This window comes from Anser cygnoides, chromosome 14, assembly GCF_040182565.1.
Source record: "Anser cygnoides isolate HZ-2024a breed goose chromosome 14, Taihu_goose_T2T_genome, whole genome shotgun sequence".
NCBI lineage: Eukaryota > Metazoa > Chordata > Aves > Anseriformes > Anatidae > Anser > Anser cygnoides.
In genome coordinates, this window is record NC_089886.1 from 10,748,364 (window position 1) to 10,768,452 (window position 20,089).

At 53.2% G+C, this 20,089-nt stretch overlaps 1 protein-coding gene across 7 annotated transcripts in view; it reads left to right on the forward strand.

Annotated features, from left to right (window-relative positions):
* NEURL1B (neuralized E3 ubiquitin protein ligase 1B) overlaps nt 1-20,089 on the forward strand; it is a 129,280-nt gene that overhangs the window by 104,839 nt on the left and 4,352 nt on the right. For 5 of the 7 annotated variants that reach the window (XM_048080382.2, XM_048080384.2, XM_067005573.1 and 2 more), the window contains 3 exons: nt 14,947-15,507; nt 18,294-19,001; nt 19,765-19,890. In XM_048080382.2, coding sequence (XP_047936339.2) covers nt 14,947-15,507; nt 18,294-19,001; nt 19,765-19,890 — 1,395 coding nt within the window. The remainder of the gene's footprint in view (nt 1-14,946; nt 15,508-18,293; nt 19,002-19,764; nt 19,891-20,089) is intronic. The other 2 variants (XM_067005571.1, XM_067005572.1) reach the window with 2 other exon arrangements.

The window sequence follows — 20,089 nt, forward strand, 5'->3', positions numbered from 1 at the left end:
AACCAGCTATGGTTGCTTTTCCATGAATAATCTTTATGGTTTAACTTGACCAGCCAAATCTAGAAAGGAAAGCTCAAGTAAATTAAATTTATGAAGGCAACAAATTACAAAGCACAGACAGTTTCTTTGTAGGTGAGAGGGAACAGCGTTTTTTTTTTCTCCCCCATTTAACGACATCATAATCAGATTGACAGATGCTGTCTGCAGAGTTTGATTGCGCTGAGCGGAACAGCAAGGAAAGCTTCGGTAATTACGAACCGAGCTCCAGAACTTCACGGGTGTGATATTCGTAATTAAGGACTTGGCCGAAACAGTCCCTTTTTCCCCCAAACAAGAGCTGTGACGGCTCTCAGCACTTCCTAACAGCCCTGCAGGTTCCTTCCCTTTTGCGTTATGGGGGTGCCGGGGCTGGGGATCCCTGCGGCTCTGAGCTCCCTCCTTTGCTGAGGCTCCCAGGACGAACTGGGAAATCCCTTCCCTCTGCTCCATTTTGGGAATTGGTACCCGGAATAAGGCTCATCTGCCTGACGAGGGTGCTTAGTAAAACACCTCGGGAAGCTCTTTCTCCCTGAAACGCAGGCCCCATGGGAAGCAGCTGGAGTTTGTCACGTAAGCCAAGTGCTCGCGTTTTTCTCTCTGAAAAATTCTTTGCACTAGAAATTAGCCCTGTTTCAAAACTGGGTTTCAAGGTACCGTGTTTATTGTGAAATCTCTCTTGCTCTTAGAAATATTAAAAGCTATCTTTAGAAGCAAAACAAAAATAAGAATTTGCTTCCAAGCTCCCCAGAGATGTTTACTATCTCTTCCACCCTCTTCAAGCATTCAGCTGGCCATCCCGAGAGGGCAGAGGTATGCTCCTTGCAGGGAGGTCAAAACCGCTTCACATTTTCAAACAAACTATTTTCAAAACATCTTTTTATACGCTTTCCTATTTAGTAAATGTTTATACAGCCGTGCAAAAAACCTGTACTGCTGTAAACACTGAAACCCGCGGGCACGCCAGCAGGATCAGTCGCTGAGCCATGTCAAGCAGCCCTTAGCCAGCCTCGCGGGTTTGCCTTTGAGCTTAACAGTACGAATCCACGAGGCAGTGTCAGAAGGGGGGAGAAGCTTTTCCCCTGTGCCTTTGGGCCGTGGCCATTTATTCTCCCTCCCCAGTTTGCCCCCTGCCTCTTGCATTTCCAACAGCTTCTAAATGAACCCAAGGTGATGGGGAGAAGCGTTAAGTAGGTCAGTGCCCAGGATGCTTTCCCTTTCTGTGCTGCTGGTCCTGTGCTGAGCCAGGACGTCGCTTTGGAGGCCTTGCATCTCCAGCCATCATTCATCACAGCAGACTCATCACCTGCCCTACCAAGGCAACTCTCTTCCAAAAGCCCTGTTTTCTTCATACCCTTTTCTCCCTGGGGCTAGCACCGGCGTTGGGAGCATTATTTTTGGCTTGTGCCTGTCTGTGGAAATGAAAGGTGAGTGCTGGAGGGAGCGATGGTGCCTCACAGCTCGCCACACCTTGTAGGGGTGTGTGGGGTGTAAATGTGGCACTACCTGGGGAGCGACCCCAGGACTGCGGGGGATGCTCGGGGCAGAGCTGCTAGCTGAGCTCCGTCCTTTCCCTGGCCCCCTGCCACCCTGGGTGCGCGCGCTGCACCGAGGCTTTCTCCGGAGCGGACGGTTAGTACCAAGAAAGAGGAGGGAGCCGTCTCCCCATCCCAAATGCCATGGGCCAGCCCTGCCCACACAGAAAATATTCCAAGTCAGCGGTTAGGGCTAGGGGAAATGAGGTGTCGGCATGAGGCAGATGAGAAGGATGGAGCGATGGGCATGGTCGGAGGCACAGACGCGTGCCGGGAGCAGCGCTGCAGGACTCCTGTCCCCGTGCCAGAGGACAGGGGGCTCCCCAGTGGCTTGGAGTGGGATGGGTCATGGCTGGTGCCACAGCAGGGAGGGTGTCCTGGTGTCACCCCCTCCTTGCTGGGCACCGCCTCGAGCTGGTAAGGTGCCCTATGGCAGCATCTCGCGTACTGGTTCTCCGAGCGCAGGGAGCCACGCAGCTGGGGAGCTTTTGTGTGGCCCTGTGGCACTGCTTGTGGCCAGGTGAGGGCTTCTGGTGCTTTACAGCCATTGAATGTTTCTGCTGTTGATCCTGCCTCGCTGGGTGGCCTGGAGAAGCCTAAAGGGGTGTGTTAGGATACGGTGCTGTCTTGGCCTTGTCAAGCTCTCCGTGCGCAGGGGGCAGAGCCAAAAACATCCCCCAGTGCGCCGGGTTTGCTGGTCCTGGGTCCTGGCCTCTGTCTTAAAAAAACACTCTAGTGGTGCTAACGAGAGGGCTTTCTCGTTGGGAACCAGCACTTCCAGCGCCTCTCCCAGCTCCGGCAGCTTCTCTGGCTACGGGCGGTAAGCGCCCGGCTCTGCGTGTCCCCCGGGAGCAGCGCGGGCGCGCTCCGAGGCGCGAGCACACCTTGCGGGGGGCCGCGCGGCGCGTGCCGCTGCTGGAAGCCCTCCATGGAGCAGCGCCACCAACGTCACCTCTGGCCACCGCCGCTCCCCGGCGGAGCTGTGCCAGGGCAGACGTTGGCCACTGCCATCGAGATGATTTTCAACGCTATTTTTAGACATCTCGAGTGCAATCCGGCTCAGCTGAAGCCAATTCCTCGATGTGCTGGCAGGGGCTGGGCGGGCGCGGGGGGACGCGCGGGGAGGTGTCGGGGAAGCCGAGCGCTCCCCTTCCTCTGCCAGCAGCGGGTCGCTGCGGGGGACGTGCTGCTTACAAGAGGTTTTCCTGGAGCTCTCAACACCACTTCTCGAACGAGAGCAGCCTGGGTATTTCAAGACGCTGCCCTGTGAGCAATGGCACTGGTTACACCAAGCGTCCTGAGCATTCGGGGCTGGGGGAGAGCCCCCACGGGGGTCCGTTTTGGTGCATTCGGTCTTTCTGTAAATTTGGCATCCCTTTTTCCACGTGTTTCCAGCTCAGAAGTCCCTGGGAGCGTCACGCAGCATGGTGCCACGTGCTTGGAAGAAGCCACGGGACAGCGCGTGGCCGTGCCGCTGCCTGGGCTTGTTGTGGCCGGAACCAGCAGAGGCTCTCAGCTGTCAACACACCATTGTGGAGCTTTTGTCTGGTAATAAAGCTGTGCTCCACAAAAAAAAAAATATTAAAAAGTCAACAACAAAAGCTAACCAAATGAACCACCCAAAGAGAAACAAAGTCGTTCCCTCCACAGTTTCTCACTTGTGATTTATAGGTGTGTTTTTCCAAGCAAATCCAAACAGGGCCAGCGACCGACTCTGAATTAAAGTTTGATTCTGCTAATTGAAACAAGAGCCATCTGGGTGGAAACCAGAGGTTTTGGACAGCTGTTTGTATTGTTTCGATCGGGATTTTCAACTCCATAGTTAGTAAGGAGTGTGCTGGTTGACTGTACAGTGGGATTTTATCAGTGTAAGTGATCTAGGAAGAATACAAAAAAACTTAAACCAGCCATAAAAACAACAGCAGCTCGCACCCCCGTGGCAAATTCTTTGAAGTTACTGACTGAGCATGCTCTGCTGGATGATGGTCCAAGCTCCACTTCAAAAAGGTGGGAAAACACGATGCAACGCAGTGCTTTGCTCTGCCTGCTCCTCCCCTGCCAGGCAAGTGTCCGCCTGCGATCGCTTTTGAGGCTGCGGGGCTGTTTGTTTGCTGGATAATTCACACATCAGCTCCCATCTCTTGGGAGCGATTCCTTCCTCTGAGGGAGGGAGCGACAAAGTGCTTTGGCCTTCTTTTCTTTTTGCCAAAAAAAAAAAAAAAAAAGTTGGCTTTTATCTTCAGCAGTGCAAGGAAATGTCTCACAGCTCCGGATTTCTGCGCTTCACCTGACTTCATCGTCTGCTGGCTGCGGTGCCGCAAAGGGAGAGCAACGGGAGAAAAATGTTGACTGAGGTGTGCTGGGATCAAATCCCGCTGGCGTTAAGAAGATTGACACGGAGGCTTAAAAATAAACCTCTCTTGCTCAAATCCTTCTTGTGTTGAAATAATTGAAGACATTTGAGCTGAAGAAAGGGGCTGAGGTCATTGTGTGTCCAGTAATGGTATGACTGTATTTTCTTTTGTTTGGACAGTTTAATGTCTTGAAGTGTCTCTTGTTTCCTCTTATTAATTCCTGTAAATACCGTGGAAAAGGATCTCACAGCTCAGCCATGCAGCAGCCAAGTGTTACACAACCACCCGTCATCTCTCAAACTGGCTTTGTAGCACAGCAGAAAACTATGCATTTCAAAAAATTTCAACCCAGGAAAAAAGGATGTGTCTTTTTTAGTGGAACGTTTTCCTCTACTTCTGGACCAGCAAAGAACTCTCCTTTTTTTCCTTTTTTTTTTTTTTTCCTTTCTTGTTTTGTTTTAAAGACTTCTGGCTTTATTTCTGAAAATGCCATGTATTTAGAAAAAGCTAGAGCTTCATCTGAATATTAACTAAAATAACCAGCAATATATGTACCATAATTGTGCAGGTTGGACTGTACATTAGCGGGGTGAGGTCCCATCTGCATGTTTATGACGAGAAGGTCAAATGTTCAGCAAAAGACCTGTAAGATTCAGTAAAACACTGCAGAATCATGCTGTACTGAGCAAAGCCAGCTATTCCTTGTATTCAGAATTACATTGCTTGTGGTATCTGAAAGGATTCTCATCCTTTCTCATCGTCTCCTTATCATCTCATCGTCTCCTTATCCCTGACATTGTGACCATCCTCAGTTGCATTGCAGGAGCTTCTCCTGCAAAGCTGAAGTTCGTTGGTCTGCTGAACCCATCTCTTCCAGTCCTGCTGGGGCTGTGGTTAAACCCAAGCTCTGACTTCAAGTAGAGAACAGGAGCTGAACAGTTGGGAACACTGCCATAAAAAAAAAGCTATTGCAAAAAGAGGCAAGGAAAAGACTCATTATAAAAAATAAATTTAAAAAAGGGAAAAGAATCCTTAGCTTGGATGGAAAAACTCAAAAAATAATTAACAAATCAGCCTGCTTTCCAGCTGCGATGAGATCAGAAAAATCATGGAAAGCTGCAGTGGCATTAGATGACTTGAGAAAATAGGGGTGAAGGAAGAAGAAACAAGAACAGTGTGGACAAGCAGGGCCCTCCCCTGTGCGTTTCCGTGCTGCAGAGATGAACTTACTCAGAGCAACTACTGAAACATCCAGCAAGTGCTGGGACAGGGAAGAATGAGAAGCTAGAAAGAATGGGAGAAAGCAAACTGATGCAGCCCAGAAAACGATGCTCGTGTGACCTCTCTGGAAGCATAGGGTGCACATCTGGGTAAGAAACGCCCGCACCGGGGGAACGCCAGGGCAGAGCGGCAGTGCTGGGTGCGAGCCGTGAGCATGGAAAGCTGCTGCACCGCGGGCTGGACGTGCTCAGGACATGATGCTCATCGGCCCTTCGGATGGTTTGGAAAGGGGTTGGTTGATATCAGCCTGGTGTCGGAGTCGAGAATAAAAGGCTGCAGTTTGTGCTCAATCTCTACTGTTTTTGGAGTGTACCTGATGGACCTGCCAGCCACATCCCATCCGAAGCCCCCCCGTGTGGTTGCCTGTAGTCAGCCTGAGCTCCCACCACCGAAATCCCCTCTGTGCCTTGTGATTCCTGCAGGGGAGCTCTCCTGGCAGAGCGGAGGAGCTGTGCTTCCCCCCCCACCCCCCCTCCATTTAATTATAACCAGTTATTCCCATCCCTTTGCCCTGTTTTGGATTCTTTACATATTGTTTCTGAAAAGCTTAGTGGAATCACAGCCTTTGTATATATAAAATATAGGATGATTGAAGACCTGGCCACTTCTTTATTTAGCTTCCTCAGCCATGCGTTCCTCCCAGAGCATTTTCCCCTCTCTCTGCCAGATCACTGTTTAAACTGTGTGTAAATATAAAGGGAACTATGGACAGCGTTTAAAAATGCTGCACCATGTTGGGAGCAGGGCTGCTGGAAGGAACATCTTCCTAGAGGCCTTTTTTCCCCCTTTCCCTGTGGTTTTGCGGCTCCCTTAGGACAGATCAAAAGCCCGCTATGGGTGCCACTGTTATGTCTAATGGCTCTCTGGTTATCCATCCCCGTTTGGACTAAAATAGCTCCATCGGTTTTGCTTTTAACTGAATTCTTCCCTGTCCTCTGTCTATAGAGAAGTTGTAATTAGGAGGAAAAAAAAAAAACCACACACACAGAAAAAAACAAACCTTACAACCGCTATGTGGAGAGGAGATAAAGACGGCAGCGGCTTCTGTAAGAAATTCGAAGCAAAGAAAAACAGCAGGTTTGTTCCCTTTATCGTGAGCATTTCTTGGAAAAAGTTGAAGGCCCAAAGGAATGGCCCGGCTCTCCTCTCTGCTCCCGGAACGCTGCACCGAGCTCGCTCTTCACCTGCAGTTTTTCCTCCCGTGCAGCCCTGTCTGCGAACCATTTCGGCGCTCACGTGCAGGTTTCCTCCCGTTTTCACCGCGAGCAGAAGGCGCCCTCGGCTCGCAGCACGGGTCCCACGGCACAGCTCGGGCACCAGCCCCTCTCCAGCAGGCTTTTGGGAGGGAATCGGTGTAAATTGTGTACGGTCCGGATTGAGAGTGGTGAAGGCGATGTAAATGCTGGCTTGGAGGGTGTTTGCAGAGAACAATGGGACCAAAAGCTAGGCTCAGTCACCTCTTCTGCTCTTCACGTGGGTTTTTTTTTTTTTTCCTTCCTGTTTCACTAGCTGCCCTCCCGGTGTGTCTGCAGGGGCTGGGTGGGTTTCCTGCGTCGGGGACAACAAAATTCTTTCCCCCTTTTTGTTCCTGCCTGTGCTGTACGCTCACGTTGATGGGTAGGTGGAAAGGATGTGCCAAGCTACAGCACTCTTTCCATGAGCCCGGGGTTGAAACGCCGCAATGGAATAAAATCGCTGCTGTGAGGATATTAAAAGGGAATGCATTTCATTCTCCAGTTTCATTAAAAGCCATTAACACTGGAACGAGATGGTCGCTATTTATAAATCCCCCGTGCAGATGACTCGGTACAGCTGGTCAGAAGGAAAGGGACTTGGTGGAAGGAGGGAGCCTGCCTGCATTAATGGTCGTTACGTGCTGCGCGGGCGGCCAGGGGAGATGCTGGGGGCATGGAGAGTTTCAGTGTCAGCAATTACGCCCGTCAGATGCTCTCCTAACTCTTCAACAGATTGCTGCCGTGCTCGGGGAAAGAAAACACCGCCTCAGGACAATGGGTTTTTAAACACAGAGCATCGCTCTGAGAAACATTTCTGAGCTGTTCGTGCTGTTTGTAGGAGAAAAAAAAAAGTCTCGGAAGCCAGGAATTAATGAATGGAGAGAAGCTGGGGACAAGGAGACAAACCCAGGTTTGATTTTCGGTCTGTGAGGTATACTCTAACTGGGATCCCGCGCAGTGTGATGAGCAGTAACACACGAGGGGTGTCCCACAGACACAAGGCGTCCTCCCGCCTGCGGGCACAGCAGCCCCCCAGCCCCACTGGTGGCGTGCTGTGGGTCCTGGGGTTGCACTTAGGCTGTGTTTGCAGTCTGTGTCCGTGAGACAGGCCCCGGTGGCACAACAGCCCATGATATTAAGAATATCTCTGCAAAAATCTGTATTTGAGCTATGCTGCATGGTCAAAAGTCCTCTCCTCTGATGACTGTAGGAGCAGCCTGTGGAGACGAAAGCGCCCCGACACCGGTGCCGTGGGGCTGTCCTCGAGTCAGGCTGGGAATGCACAAGGAAGGTGGTGCGTGGCATAACAGCAGAACCGCTGCTGAAAGAGGAGAGACCCTTGGATGCTGGCCTTCTGCGCTGGGTTTAAGTGGCAGTGAGCACCATGCCCTAGGTTTAACAGAAGCGATTCATTGGAGGGTGGGAGCGGGCTCCAGACGTGCCCGAAGTAACAGCCATTGGAAAAAAACAGTGTTGCATTGTGAATCCATGGGGGTTAGACATTAATAGCCCATGTCTGCATGCATTTTGTAAACCAAAGCAGAACCCGACGGCTGCGGAGAACACGAGGGTTTTCCACCCCTCTGCCCCTCTCCTCCCACCTGGGTCCCCGGCTGAGTTCGTTCCCCAGCCCCGTCTGCCCAGCCTGGAGCGCTGGGGCTCTTGGTGCTCTCGGCCTCGCCCTGCGCTGTGTTGTCTGCTCCTGGAGAGCAGTGAAAATAAGAAGTCCCAACGATACGTACTTTAATTGCTGACTGACAAGCTGAGCATTTAGACTTGGAAAATATTTAGTCTCCTAGCGCAGCAGTCGGGAACCGTTTGCGGAGTTGCTCAAACAGATGTCCACTGCTTATTTCTTAGAGCTTTTGATCGCTTCCCAAAACTGTGCTGTGTGCTCTGAGCTCAGGATTAGAAGATGAAGTGAGCTAGGCAGCCCTCTGCTCTCCCTGCGGTACCCTCAACTTTATAAAAAAGGGAACAATTGTGCAAGCAGATGATGCATCGAGTAAGAAGCCAGGGTTTGTGCTCTTGGTGTATGAAACCATACGCTTTATTACTTTATTTATTTACTTTTATTATTATTTATTATTTTTTATTAGTGAACATAGTCCAAACATTCCCAATAAGAGCTATTTATAGTAAGAGTGGCTGCTCGATTGGTTTTGACAAGGTGTTTTTATCTTTGGCCAGTAGACAAAAGTTTCATCTAGTTCTGCATCCCGCATTTTATGGCTTTCAAATCCCCAACATCCATCAAAGGCTCTTTGAGCTCTTTTTTGGCTCTTGGGCATGGCCTTCCGAGCAGCGCAGGTCTGGGTGCTGGGGCCACACCGCGGCATCACTTCCAAGGCTCCCCATCCATCTTGCAGCTGCTTTCATCGCTCGCACCGAAGGACTTAAGCAGGGATTATGCCACGAACCCTGCCTTTCCTCCATCTCTCTCCCGCTCGCTCTTGCTCTGTCTGTCATTAACCGAGTCTAAGAATTTGTTACTAGAGTTGCAGACTCATTGACCCAGACTTGCTAATAATACGGGAGAGGAGATTTCTCCCCTGCTTAATCTCTGGCTTCTGTGTATTCTTAGTGCTATTTATATGCAGGAGAACTAAAAACCCGTAACAAAGATGGGGCCAGCTTTGCAGCAGAATTCACGCGTGCACAGCGAGAGGCACAACAGGAGAGAACGGAGGGGAGTGCAGGGGACTGCCCTGTACTTGCAGGCCCATCGGAAGATTTGGGGATAGCAGACCCTGGGGGATAGCAGACGCTCTTCTGAAAATACTACACCATCAAAGCCGTACGTACACTGGCTTTGGATGCATCAGGCTTGCTTTCCTTTACCACCAGAAGACAGTTTCTTGGCTGCGTCACCTGGGCAAGAAAATAAATAAATAAAACTAACTGTAGGTCAAAGTATTTTATCGTTTCGTTCCAGATTAGGAAATGCTATTCTGGTTCTGTGGTTGTTTTTTTTGTTTGTTTGTTTGTTTTAGTTTAAACAGTCTTTCATTTGCAGGTGATGAAAAGATTTATTTCATTAAAACAAAAGCAAATCTATAGCCAAGTTGAAGGGCCAAGCACCTTCAGCCTCAATAAAAGAAGGCAATAGCGAGGCCTGGAAACTCCTAAAGGTACCAGGCAGAAGGGAACTGTTCTGTGCGTTGTTACAGTAGGGAGGCACAACGGCAAAGAGGCATGAAGACCTATGAACAGAGGAGGAATGAAGAAGTGATATGTCCCTGTTAGAGAGCGTTTCTGATTAACTGGGGACAATGTGCTGACGTTTTGCTGATTTCCAGCCCGCCTGGATGAGCCTGACCTTACAAGCACGTGCCGGCAGCGCTGCGAGCATTGGATGCGCCCGCTCTTCGTGCCAGAGCTGCCAGGTGGGGACGTGGCCTCGGCGAGGTTCCTGCACGGCCGCGTCCTGGGGCTGGGTGATGGCTTCTGGCTCACGGAGGGGTTGTCTCAGCACCTTTCGGCCTTGGGGCAGGCCTTCTGCCGTGGTTTATTTTCTGCTTCGAGCCAGCTGGTGCAACGTGGAGGTTGACGGTGGTGCTTTCGCTGCACTTTTGGTTTCCTGGCTCCAATGCTGCCATCGTTACGTGGCATTCAGTTACCTGGGAGAGCGAGGGCCTGGGGTTGCTTTCCTGCCAAGGCAACCGTTCTTTGCCTGCTGCTTTTCAGATGGCGTGGTCGCGCTTTGCATTTGCAGGAGCTCCCCACGGCATGCAAGGTGCCTGCTTCGCCGGGTAGTTACGTTCTGTAAGAAACGTGTCTTTCCTCCTCTCCCCTCCTTCCCAAGTTAGTCTTGTAGAAAATGTCACCAAAGCCATGTTTCCTGTGAGTCTCTCCAGGCTCTTACATCTCCTTTACACCTCAATTTCTATCTCACTGTCACAAGCGAGCTGTGTGGATTTTTTAACTGGCTGGAAATTTGTCTGGGCTTAGAGGCACAGGCAGGGAGACCTCTCTCAAAGCAGGGCTCCGGACTGGTCACGCAAACCACAGGAATGTAAACGGGGATACTTATTAATTGTGTGGTTGTGTTTTCCAATCGGCGCATGTTTGAACCACCAGGATGCCTGGAAACGAGGCGGGTTTCATGCAGCAGCCGCGCGGTGCCTTTGGTAGCCTGACTACAAACTCACCCCGCCGAGCGTGGAATACGTGAAAGCCGGCACTTCCCAGAGAGCCCCGACACGTTTTCTGCATTAAAACACGAAATCCAACCGCCAGCAAAACACACTGTCTAGGCAGTGGGCTAAATTTATATGTGAACAGATTTTTATCTCTTGTTCTCAGCAGATAAGATCGCACCGGGGCAGCACGGGGCTGGGCTTTGTTCAACGCGCGGCGGGGCGAGCGTGGCGCGGACCCCGCTCCTGCCGCACCGTGGTCGCCTTTCGGCCCGCGAGGGCGGAACTGCCGGCGTGTGATGGGTGCACGAAACGTGACCGCATCGTCCCGGCCTGCCGGGATTTTCCTGCTTGAAAGCAGAAGCCACCTTGCCCCCGCTCTCCAGAAGGCTTGTTTAATGTTCAACGGGGCTGTTGCAGCAGCGCCCCAGCTATCCACTGCAGTAGGAAAAAGTCGCAATGCTGCTGATAGAGCAGCGGCCATAAAGATAAGACACGGGGCGTTGGGTGGGTTCCCTTTCTCTTGTGCAGTGAGCGTTAGTGGACTGATAACACCCTTCAGCCTTTTCTCTCTCCCCATATGAATGACACGGGACACCATACGGCAGTGGCATGCTGACGCGCCGTGCTCTGCCAGCTGCTACCACCAGGACTGCTCCCAGAGATTGCTGTTCCCCTCACATCCTGCTTTATCCTGTACATGTTCCTGTTCGGCACCTGCCTGACCCGTATCTTGCTTGCCCTGTGATCCTGCGCTTCATTTGTCACGGATTTATCTGTGGGTCCCAAGGAAAGGGACACGGGGCACAGCAAATGTCTCTTGATGCAGCGGTTGTACAGTCAGTGCAGACCCGGGATTTACGCATGGCGCACCAGGAGCACGGTGCCCTCCTCCTCCTTTTCTCCCTCCTCCTTTTCTTCCTCTGCCTTTTCTTCCTCCTCTTCCTCCTCCTCCTCGCAGTGCTCCTGCTGCCCTGCTGGTCTGTGTGCATGGGGCCGGGTCGGGCAGCGTTGGGGTCAGCTCCCGGCCAGCTGCCCAGCCTTGTGCCCTGCACAGCAGCAGCTTTCAGAGAGCTCTGGCTCTGAATTTCGCCTGCTGCTCTCAGGGGGAGTACTGTGCTGCAGCAGACCTGATGCTGTGAACAAGCGGGTGAAAAAAATGTGTATTTTTAGAACTGGAACTGTGATACATATGTGGAGTTTGTCCAGGGTCTGCCTGCTGTATCTTTTTGACATGCAAAGCGTGTGTTTGTTAAAAAATCCTCTCCAAAGGTCAGCGCAACCTAAGAAACAAATGTGCTGGGCTGTTGGGAAGCAGGTGAAGTTTCGGATGTGCGCTGGCACAGCTGGGAGCCTGGGTCCCCATTAGCCCCAGCCCGTGTCACACCGCAAGGATGTGGCTGTTAATGCCAGCTGCCTTCCAGCCAGGGTGTCTGCCTCGGGTGTCAGCGAGAGGCCCTGCCTGCACCCTTCTTAATTCTTCGGTTCAGCTTTTTCGTTCCATCTTCTGAAGCCCCCCTCGTGTTTGAGAGACCAAGGCTGTGAGCATCGTGTGCGGCTGGTGAGGGTGGGAAGGAAAAGCAGAGAACTCCAGCACGAAAAGCAGCAGAGCACTGGCTGGGGGCACGGGGCATCACCCGGGGATGCCCAGTGGGTTCGTGTGCCATCCGATGACCCGGGGCTGGATGATGATTCAGGGACTGCAGCATCTGAGAGCCTCACCATTTGGATCCTCCTGGCTTCCCGCAGGCTGGAGGAATGCCGTTTCTCTCTTTTAGTGAGAAGTGAGGCGGAAGGAGAAGAAGGGACTTGCTCAGAGCGTCGTAGGAACCTCAGGGCTGAGGGAGGAGTTGGCGTAGCTCCTGACTGCCCAGCATAGCATTGGGCCCCCAAGCGGGTGGCGTTTCTGCCCTGGCTTTGGCTGTCATTACCCCTCTGACATGTTTTTGGGTGGGAAAGCCCAGGCAGGAGAGGGGAGGTTCAGTGGGGGTTAGGGAACTAGCAGAGGGACTGAAAGGCGAGCCAAACCGTGAAAGCTGAGCTGCAAATGAGGGCAATTCAGATGCACAAACATCCTGTTGAGCTTGCCTCGTCCCCTTCAGTACATAATGAGTAAAACACATGCCCAAGTTCAGCGCCGAGTGGGTTTCGGTGGGAAAGCTGTGCCTCCCCTGCCTCGGGTTATGTCAGGCTCTGGTGCTGGTGGCAGCCGCCAGGTGTTCGTGCAGGGGGAACGGCGTTATAAATAAATTATCCCTTCATTTCCTTCGGGAGGCTTTCCTATTGTTTAGTCACAATATGCTTTCCTGTTTTGAAAAAAAAAAAAACACACCGAAAAAAACACAAACAAAAATAAAACCGAACACTGTCCCGAAGTTGCTTTCTGGCGGGGCAGATGGGAAGCAGCGCTGGAAGGGGGTGCGCCCTGCACCCTCTGTCCTCCGTGCGCCACCGCCATCCCTGCCGGCAGCCCCCTGCGCGTGGACACCTCGGAGCCTCTCCTGGGAGCGCTGCCAGAAATTAAAACTCTGCCTAACGTTAAGATCAATTTAATTTCATCATTTTAATAATTTAAGCGGCTTGAAGGCCCCGTGCATCCAGGAGGAGCAGGTGAGTGCGTGCACGGCCAGAAGAGCGGTGGCTCCTCCGCGGTGGCACAGCTTGCCGGCACCATTTGCAGGCAGCCCCGTGGAGCAGCACCCGGGTGAGCTGAGGGTGGTTCTGTGGTGACAGCAGCCGTCTTCTGTGCCTCATTTCTTTGGGAGGCAAACACCCAGGCTCTCTGCTGGGAACTGGGGAGAGAAGGGGCTCCTGCAGCCCCTCTGCTGCGGGGGGCAGTGAGGATGGCACCACGGGACGCAGCAGCCGGGGGCTGCCTCCTGCCCATCTCCCCCAGGTCGCTGCCTTCTTGCCCTTGGTGCTGGAGGGGTGCAGGCCCCGCAGGCACGAGGGCAGGGACGTGTTTGCTCACGTTCGTGTACAGCAGGGTGAACGGTTCACAGTCACGTGCGGGTCCAACGAAGCGCGCACAAAGGCCCTTTTCTTTAGCCTCTGCGTGTCCCTGTCGTAATTCAGGACTGCCCCGTTTGCTCAGCGGAAGCAGGAGCTTCCAGCCTTAGCTCTTCGGCTCCTGTCGCAGATGGATAATGCAGTGCCCAGCTCCTGCCCCGCTCCTTTTGCAGTCACAAAGACAGCGGTTACTTCCCAAATGCCTTCATTGATGCTGCTCATGAACACAAGCCCCAGCTTCTCACTGCCCAACCCAGTAGGCTTTTTCCTGCTGAAATGGCCCCAGCCGAAGTGGTGGTAGCCCCGTGGTGGTGGTCGCAGGGGAGCTTGGTCCCACTGCATTTTGGTCCCACTGCGGGGCTGTGCAGGAGGGAGCATCTCTGCCTCGGGGAACTTACAGCTCAGGCTTAAGATTAGAAGTGTTTCTTTTTTTTTTTCGTTCCTGCTTCACGCTTCTGTGAACTTCCCTTTAGGCCTCAAATCTGCTTTTTCTTGAAATCGGTCTCGAAATTGCTATTGACTTGAAATGCTGCAAGATCTCACTCATAAATTCTCCTTCTCCCATCTGTAAAGGGAGGGCGGCAGGATTTCTGCGCCATCTGTGGTGCTGCGAAGCTGCAAACAAGCGTCGGTTATAAGGAGCTTTGAGCTCCAACGGGAGGTTGCGTGTAAAGGCGAGGCTTTGCGGGATGAACTGTTCCTTCCCATGGCTGTTGGATCTGGTATCCGAGCCAGGGGCTGGGCTGGCAGCTTTGGAGGAACACACTGGTGATGCAGGGGGAGTGCTCCAGCTGCTAAATGTCTCGGTGCGTGCACTGCTCAAAAGCAGTGTTCATCATTACAAAATTAAGGGACAGAGGAGCCGGTGGCTGCACAAAAACCCGAGGTATGCCTTTCATCCTGAGCACCTCTGATCTTAACATGCGTGATTCTCAGAGACTGTGGGAATCTGGCCCCAGCCAGCCAACGTGATGATTTAACAACACGTGCATTGAAATAGGAAACGGGGAGCCACAGTTCCAGCATCAGGCCCTTCCGACTGCAGGAGGATGCATCTGACGAGAACAAAAGGATGCTCTCTGCCCAACTTTGCAGGGTGCAGAGGGAAGCTGCCTAGCCTTTGCCCCCAGGAGCCACATTTGCCTTAGATTTGCATAAAGCTGGGGGCCAAGCTGCTGGAACAAAGAGCAGCTTGTGGCCGAGCACAGCATTTTAAGACTAAACAGCCCTGTTCCCAGCGAGCAGTGCAAAGCGCCACGCCGCCGCCCGGGGGGAGCCCGCAGCGGAGCTTCCCGGGCTGAGCGAACGCGGGGCTGGGGCCAAGCCCTCATGCTGGGTGCCGTTTTCTCTTCCACAGACACAAGCCACCAGACCCGCTCCGTCTCCAGCCGCCCCTACTACAGCCTGCCCAACAGCAGCCATGAGAGGCGCTCGGTCCTCGCCGTCACGGAGCCGCCGCGCTTCCACTCGCAAGCCAAGGGCAAGAACGTGCGGCTGGACGCCCACTCGCGCCGCGCCACGCGGAGGAACAGCTTCTGTAACGGGGTCACCTTCACCAACCGGCCCATCCACCTCTACGAGAAAGTGAGGCTGAAGCTGGTGGCCGTGCACCACGGCTGGAGCGGGGCCCTGCGCTTCGGCTTCACCATCCACGACCCCTCGCAGATGAGCTCCGACGACATACCAAAGTACGCCTGCCCCGACCTGGTCACCCGGCCCGGGTACTGGGCCAAGGCTTTGCCAGAGCGGTTCGCCGTCAGGGACAATATCTTGGCCTTCTGGGTGGACCGTCATGGGAGAGTCTTCTACAGTATTAACGACGAGGAGCCGATATTGTTTCACTGTGGTATTAAAGTTTCCAGTCCTCTCTGGGCGCTCATAGATGTCTACGGGATTACCCACGAAGTGCAAATACTAGGTGAGTGTGCAGGTGGGCTTGCTCTGCTCCTTGCTCTTTCCACAGTGGCATCTTCATGGAGAGAAAATGCATGATCTCTCTGGTTCATTGCTTCTGTGGGACACTTAAGAACAACTAATTTTGCCTTTGTTCATCAAATTAATCATTTCTCTTTTGGCAGCAGTGAGGATCCAGAAAGCAATACGCTTCAGGGATGTCAGTGATGGGAAGTGCTAAGGCTGTGCATTATAGCAGCTGTGTGATGGGCTAGATGGAAATCTCTGCATGTAACTTTCCCCAGCTTTTACTTAGCTAGCTGTGCTGCTATGGCATGGAAAAACGTGGTGCTGCTTGCCAGCACGGTCCCAGGGACCGAAGAGACAAAGACAAGCAGCTCTGGCTTCCCTTTTCTTTCCCAGCTACTGCCAGTCCACTGGAAAATTATGACCCATTCCCCATCTGTGTCCTGGCACCCTTCCCCAGCCCCTTTCTGAGCTCTCGGCCTTGGTGGCCACCTAATTTGGCAGTTCGGCAAGCCGTGTTTGCAGACGTAACCTGACTTATCCTTCCCTTCTGCATGGGCATCACCGCACGTCTGCAAAGCACCGGCTGCAGCTCAGGATGAGGAGAGATCAAAAAATACAGTGCAGAATACGGTCCAGTACCCTGGGCACTGCGTGTCACATCCCCCCTCACCCCTAAGCAGATCCCTGCAATCAGGGGGTGCCTGCCTGGCTTACGAGGCACCATCCCTGTGGAAGGCTGCAAGAGAAGATGAATTAATCCCCATTAGCAAGCTGAGCCGGGTGCCACGAAATCACTTTCCTTCTGTGACTTTTACAGCAAACACGCTGAGCTCTAGATGGAGTGCTTTGAACTGGTCTATACCAGAGGGAATCCTTTTAAAATACAAGTGTTGCCCTTTCCTGGGGGGCTCCTAGGAGCTGATTTATTGTTAGCAGGCAAGCTGAGCTGCGCCTGCTGGAGGGGCTGGTGCCTCCGTCCTCACACCGAGCAGGCACCGGCTCCGGGCTGTGAAATGGTCGGGCTGGTGGGCAGGCAGCTCTGCCACACATTCTTCAGAGCAGTACCAATGATTTTGCAGCTGGGAACGCTACGCATAAACAACACTTTGACCTGCCTGCTCTGCCTCAAATGCGTAATTAAACCTTACCAGTAGCTCATCCTGTAATTGCAGCCGTGACACGCTCCAGCCTCTGGTGCTCATCACAGAGACGAGGGAGCGTTTGCTGCATTGACCGGTGCAGCTGCTTCGCCAGAGCAGTCCTTCCTCCTCAGCACACTGTAGTTAGGAAAACAAAATGCTGCTTAGTTCTGCCCTCACGCCTCCCTGCAGGCCTGCCTGTGGTGGCCAAGAGCTCAGTGAAAGCCCGTGCCTGAGGGCTGCTGTACTCTGCCTTGTTTTGGATCAAAGTACCAAGCCCCACAAGCTGCCCCAGGCATCGGGGCGATGCTCAGCCACCTGGGGCACCAGTGGATGCTGCCTCTTCCTACAGATGTGGTGATGCCTTAGGAGACGTGTTTGTCTCTCAAACTCCTCCCAAAATTTTGCAAGTTGCAAAAGCTGTGATATACAGACTGAACGCAGCTGCACAAAACGCATCTTTCAGCATCATGAAGCTTGGATGTGGCTTTCTCCTCCCCTGGGGGAGCATTTCTTGCCAGATGCCCTGCGCTTGCTAGAAGCAGCTGGTCCAGCCGCCAGGACTGCCCTGGCAGCCTCTCCTGCACAGGCTCCTGATCTAAGGCAGCCCTTCCTTCGCAGCCGCTGGATGCATTTGGGGAGTTACCTCCTTTGGTAAAACCCTGGTGATTTTCTCCTCCGAGTCACTGGCAGTGTTGGTGCTGGGATGCTTCATGCCTCCCCATCTTTGGAAAGATGAGGAGTCTGCTTTGTTCCAACACTCTGACTTCCATGGGCTTTGGCTTTGCTTGTTTGGTTATTGCCTTCCCTCTGGAGTGAAATGTCCAAGGCACCCCGGGCAGTCCTGGAGAAGGAAGGGCACTCCTGAACCTCCCCACATCCTGAAATCCCCCTTGGCCTGGCATGGCCAAGGTGAAAATGTGGGAAATGAGTTAAGAGTCAGAATCCTGACCTTCCCTTTGCTGTGAAAGGGGAAAACAACTCTCTTACTGTAAAAAAAAAAATCATCTTTCTAACACCTGCAGCAAGGAGATTTTGTGATAAATTCTCAATTCAAAATCTCTGCAGTGGTGTGAACACCCCTGAGATACAAGGCTTGAAATCTTGTCGTAAAACAACCTCTCTTGGGCACACCTGTGTCTGGACATGTCACAGTTTAAGGCAGCGATGAGTGTGAAAGGAATATAAAGTCACGCTTGTGCTCCTTCACCCAACGCTGTTGCAGATTGGGCTCGCACAAGACCTTTGGACGTGGGGCCATTGAGACATTTCCTCCTGAAGAGAGCAGCCTGAGAGCAATCAGACCCCTCCGCTAAGAAATCTGTAGAACCAGGCCGGTTTACAGCTTTGCCCAGTTCACCAGAGCAAGGAGCTCGCAGGTGACGTGGGGATTTCACAACACTTGTTTCTCCTCAGCTGGTGCCAAGCTGCAGCCGTTCCTCTGCCTGCTGCCTGCCCCACGTTTGATTCTCCAGCCCTGTGTTCGTTAGTGGCTGACCTCTGTCTAATTTTTCCGTTGTTTTTCCATTCGGAGGAGCAGAATTCAGATAATCCCTAGGCTGAAATAACAACAATAGTAGCGGTAAGAGTAGCCCATTGTGCCTTGTCTCTAACGCCCCGTGTCGCTGGCTTTATCTCGCAGATAGCATGTTTGCGGAGACCATGACCAGCGCCCGTCTCAGCACTGCCCGTCTCAGCACCTGCCTTCCGCAGAGCAACCACGACTCCGCCAACTTCAACAACAATGAGCTGGAGAACAACCAAGTGGTGGCCAAAATCGCAAACCTAAACCTGAGCCGGGTGCCGGGGCTCGCCACAGACAACCACCTCATCCCCTGCTGCCCAAACCGACGGCAGCGCGCCCCGGGGGTCCCAGCCTTCCTGGACACGGACCTGCGATTCCACCCCACCCGCGGACCTGACATCACCTTTTCTCAGGACCGGATGGTTGCGTGCACCAACTGGCAAGAAAGCAATAGGACCTTGGTGTTTTCTGACCGGCCTTTGCACATCGGCGAAAGCCTCTTTGTGGAAGTGGGACACCTTGGGTTGCCCTACTATGGGGCCCTCTCGTTTGGCATCACTTCTTGTGATCCGAGTACTTTACGGACAAACGAGCTGCCAGCAGACCCGGACTTTCTCCTGGACCGCAAGGAGTACTGGGTGGTGTACCGGGCGTTCCCGGTCCTCAACAGCGGCGACATCCTCAGTTTCATGGTCTTGCCGAACGGAGAGGTGCACCACGGCGTGAACGGAGCCAGCCGGGGAATGCTCATGTGCGTGGACACCTCTCAGTCTCTCTGGGTGTTTTTTACAATCCATGGTGTAATCAACCAGCTCAAAATATTGGGTAAGTGCATTATTAAAAGGAAGAATAATGGGGAGCACCTGGCTGGTGAGGTGCCCTGGGCCAGAAGGGGGGCGCTGGGCTGCCTGTAGCAGAGCTGCTTGCCTGAGCAAGGCGGCCACTGATGTGAGTAAGCAGCTTCTGACCCGACCTTGCGCTGGCAAACAGGAGCAAGCGAGACATGGTAGCTGTCACACAGATGTATGCAGCCTTTGTAAGGCCACCAGAAAGGGCTGATAGCTGAGCGATAACATAAGCAGCAGGTAAGGAGGCAGGGACAGCTGTGTGTGGGGCTGGCTGGTATCAGAGCTCACTTTTTAAAGTATTGCTGGTGCACAGCTGTAGTGCTTCTCCCTTTCCCCTTAAGGACAGCCAGAAAAGCACACCTCGGTGACTTTGTAAACCGGGTTTACATTTAAAGCAGGGCATTTTCCCAGCTGCTTCTGCCCCAACACTGAGACAGCGACAGCCTGGGGCTGCTGTGCTGCAGAGAGCAGGGCTGCGGGGAGGCCGCTTGCACCCTGCACCCAGAAGCCGGTGCTCACCTGGCTGAAGTACCGACAGAAACCGTACGGAGGCACAGCAAGGTCCAGAAGGCAGTGAACCCAGAGGTCCCAGCTAAAGCTCCGTGCCCCTGACACGGCTAAGGGGCAGCACTTGGCTCAGCGGCTCTGTGCAGGGTGGGAGCAGCTCACCACGAGGGCTCAGCAGAAGGGTCCGTGCGTCCATTTGCCCGCTCGGGCTGAGCTCTCTCCTGTGCTTGCAGGCACTGTGCAGTCCAGCCCAGTGACCGTCTCGCCCTCAGGGTCCCCCGGCGGCTCGCAGTACGACAGCGACTCGGACGTGGCCTTCAGCGTCAACAGGTCGTCGTCTGCCTCCGAGTCTTCGCTCGGTAAGGAGAGCCCAGCCCGCAGCGCCCAGCGGGGTTTGCCAAGCCGGGAGCACACCGAGGCTTGAACACCGACTGCTGAGGATGCTAGGGCTATGTAAGATAGTGGGGAAAGCTTAGGGGGAGATGCTTCTCCTACTGCGAGGCCAACAGAAATAATTGGAAGGAAAAGCAAACCGTTGGGAAGTTTTCCACAGCCTGA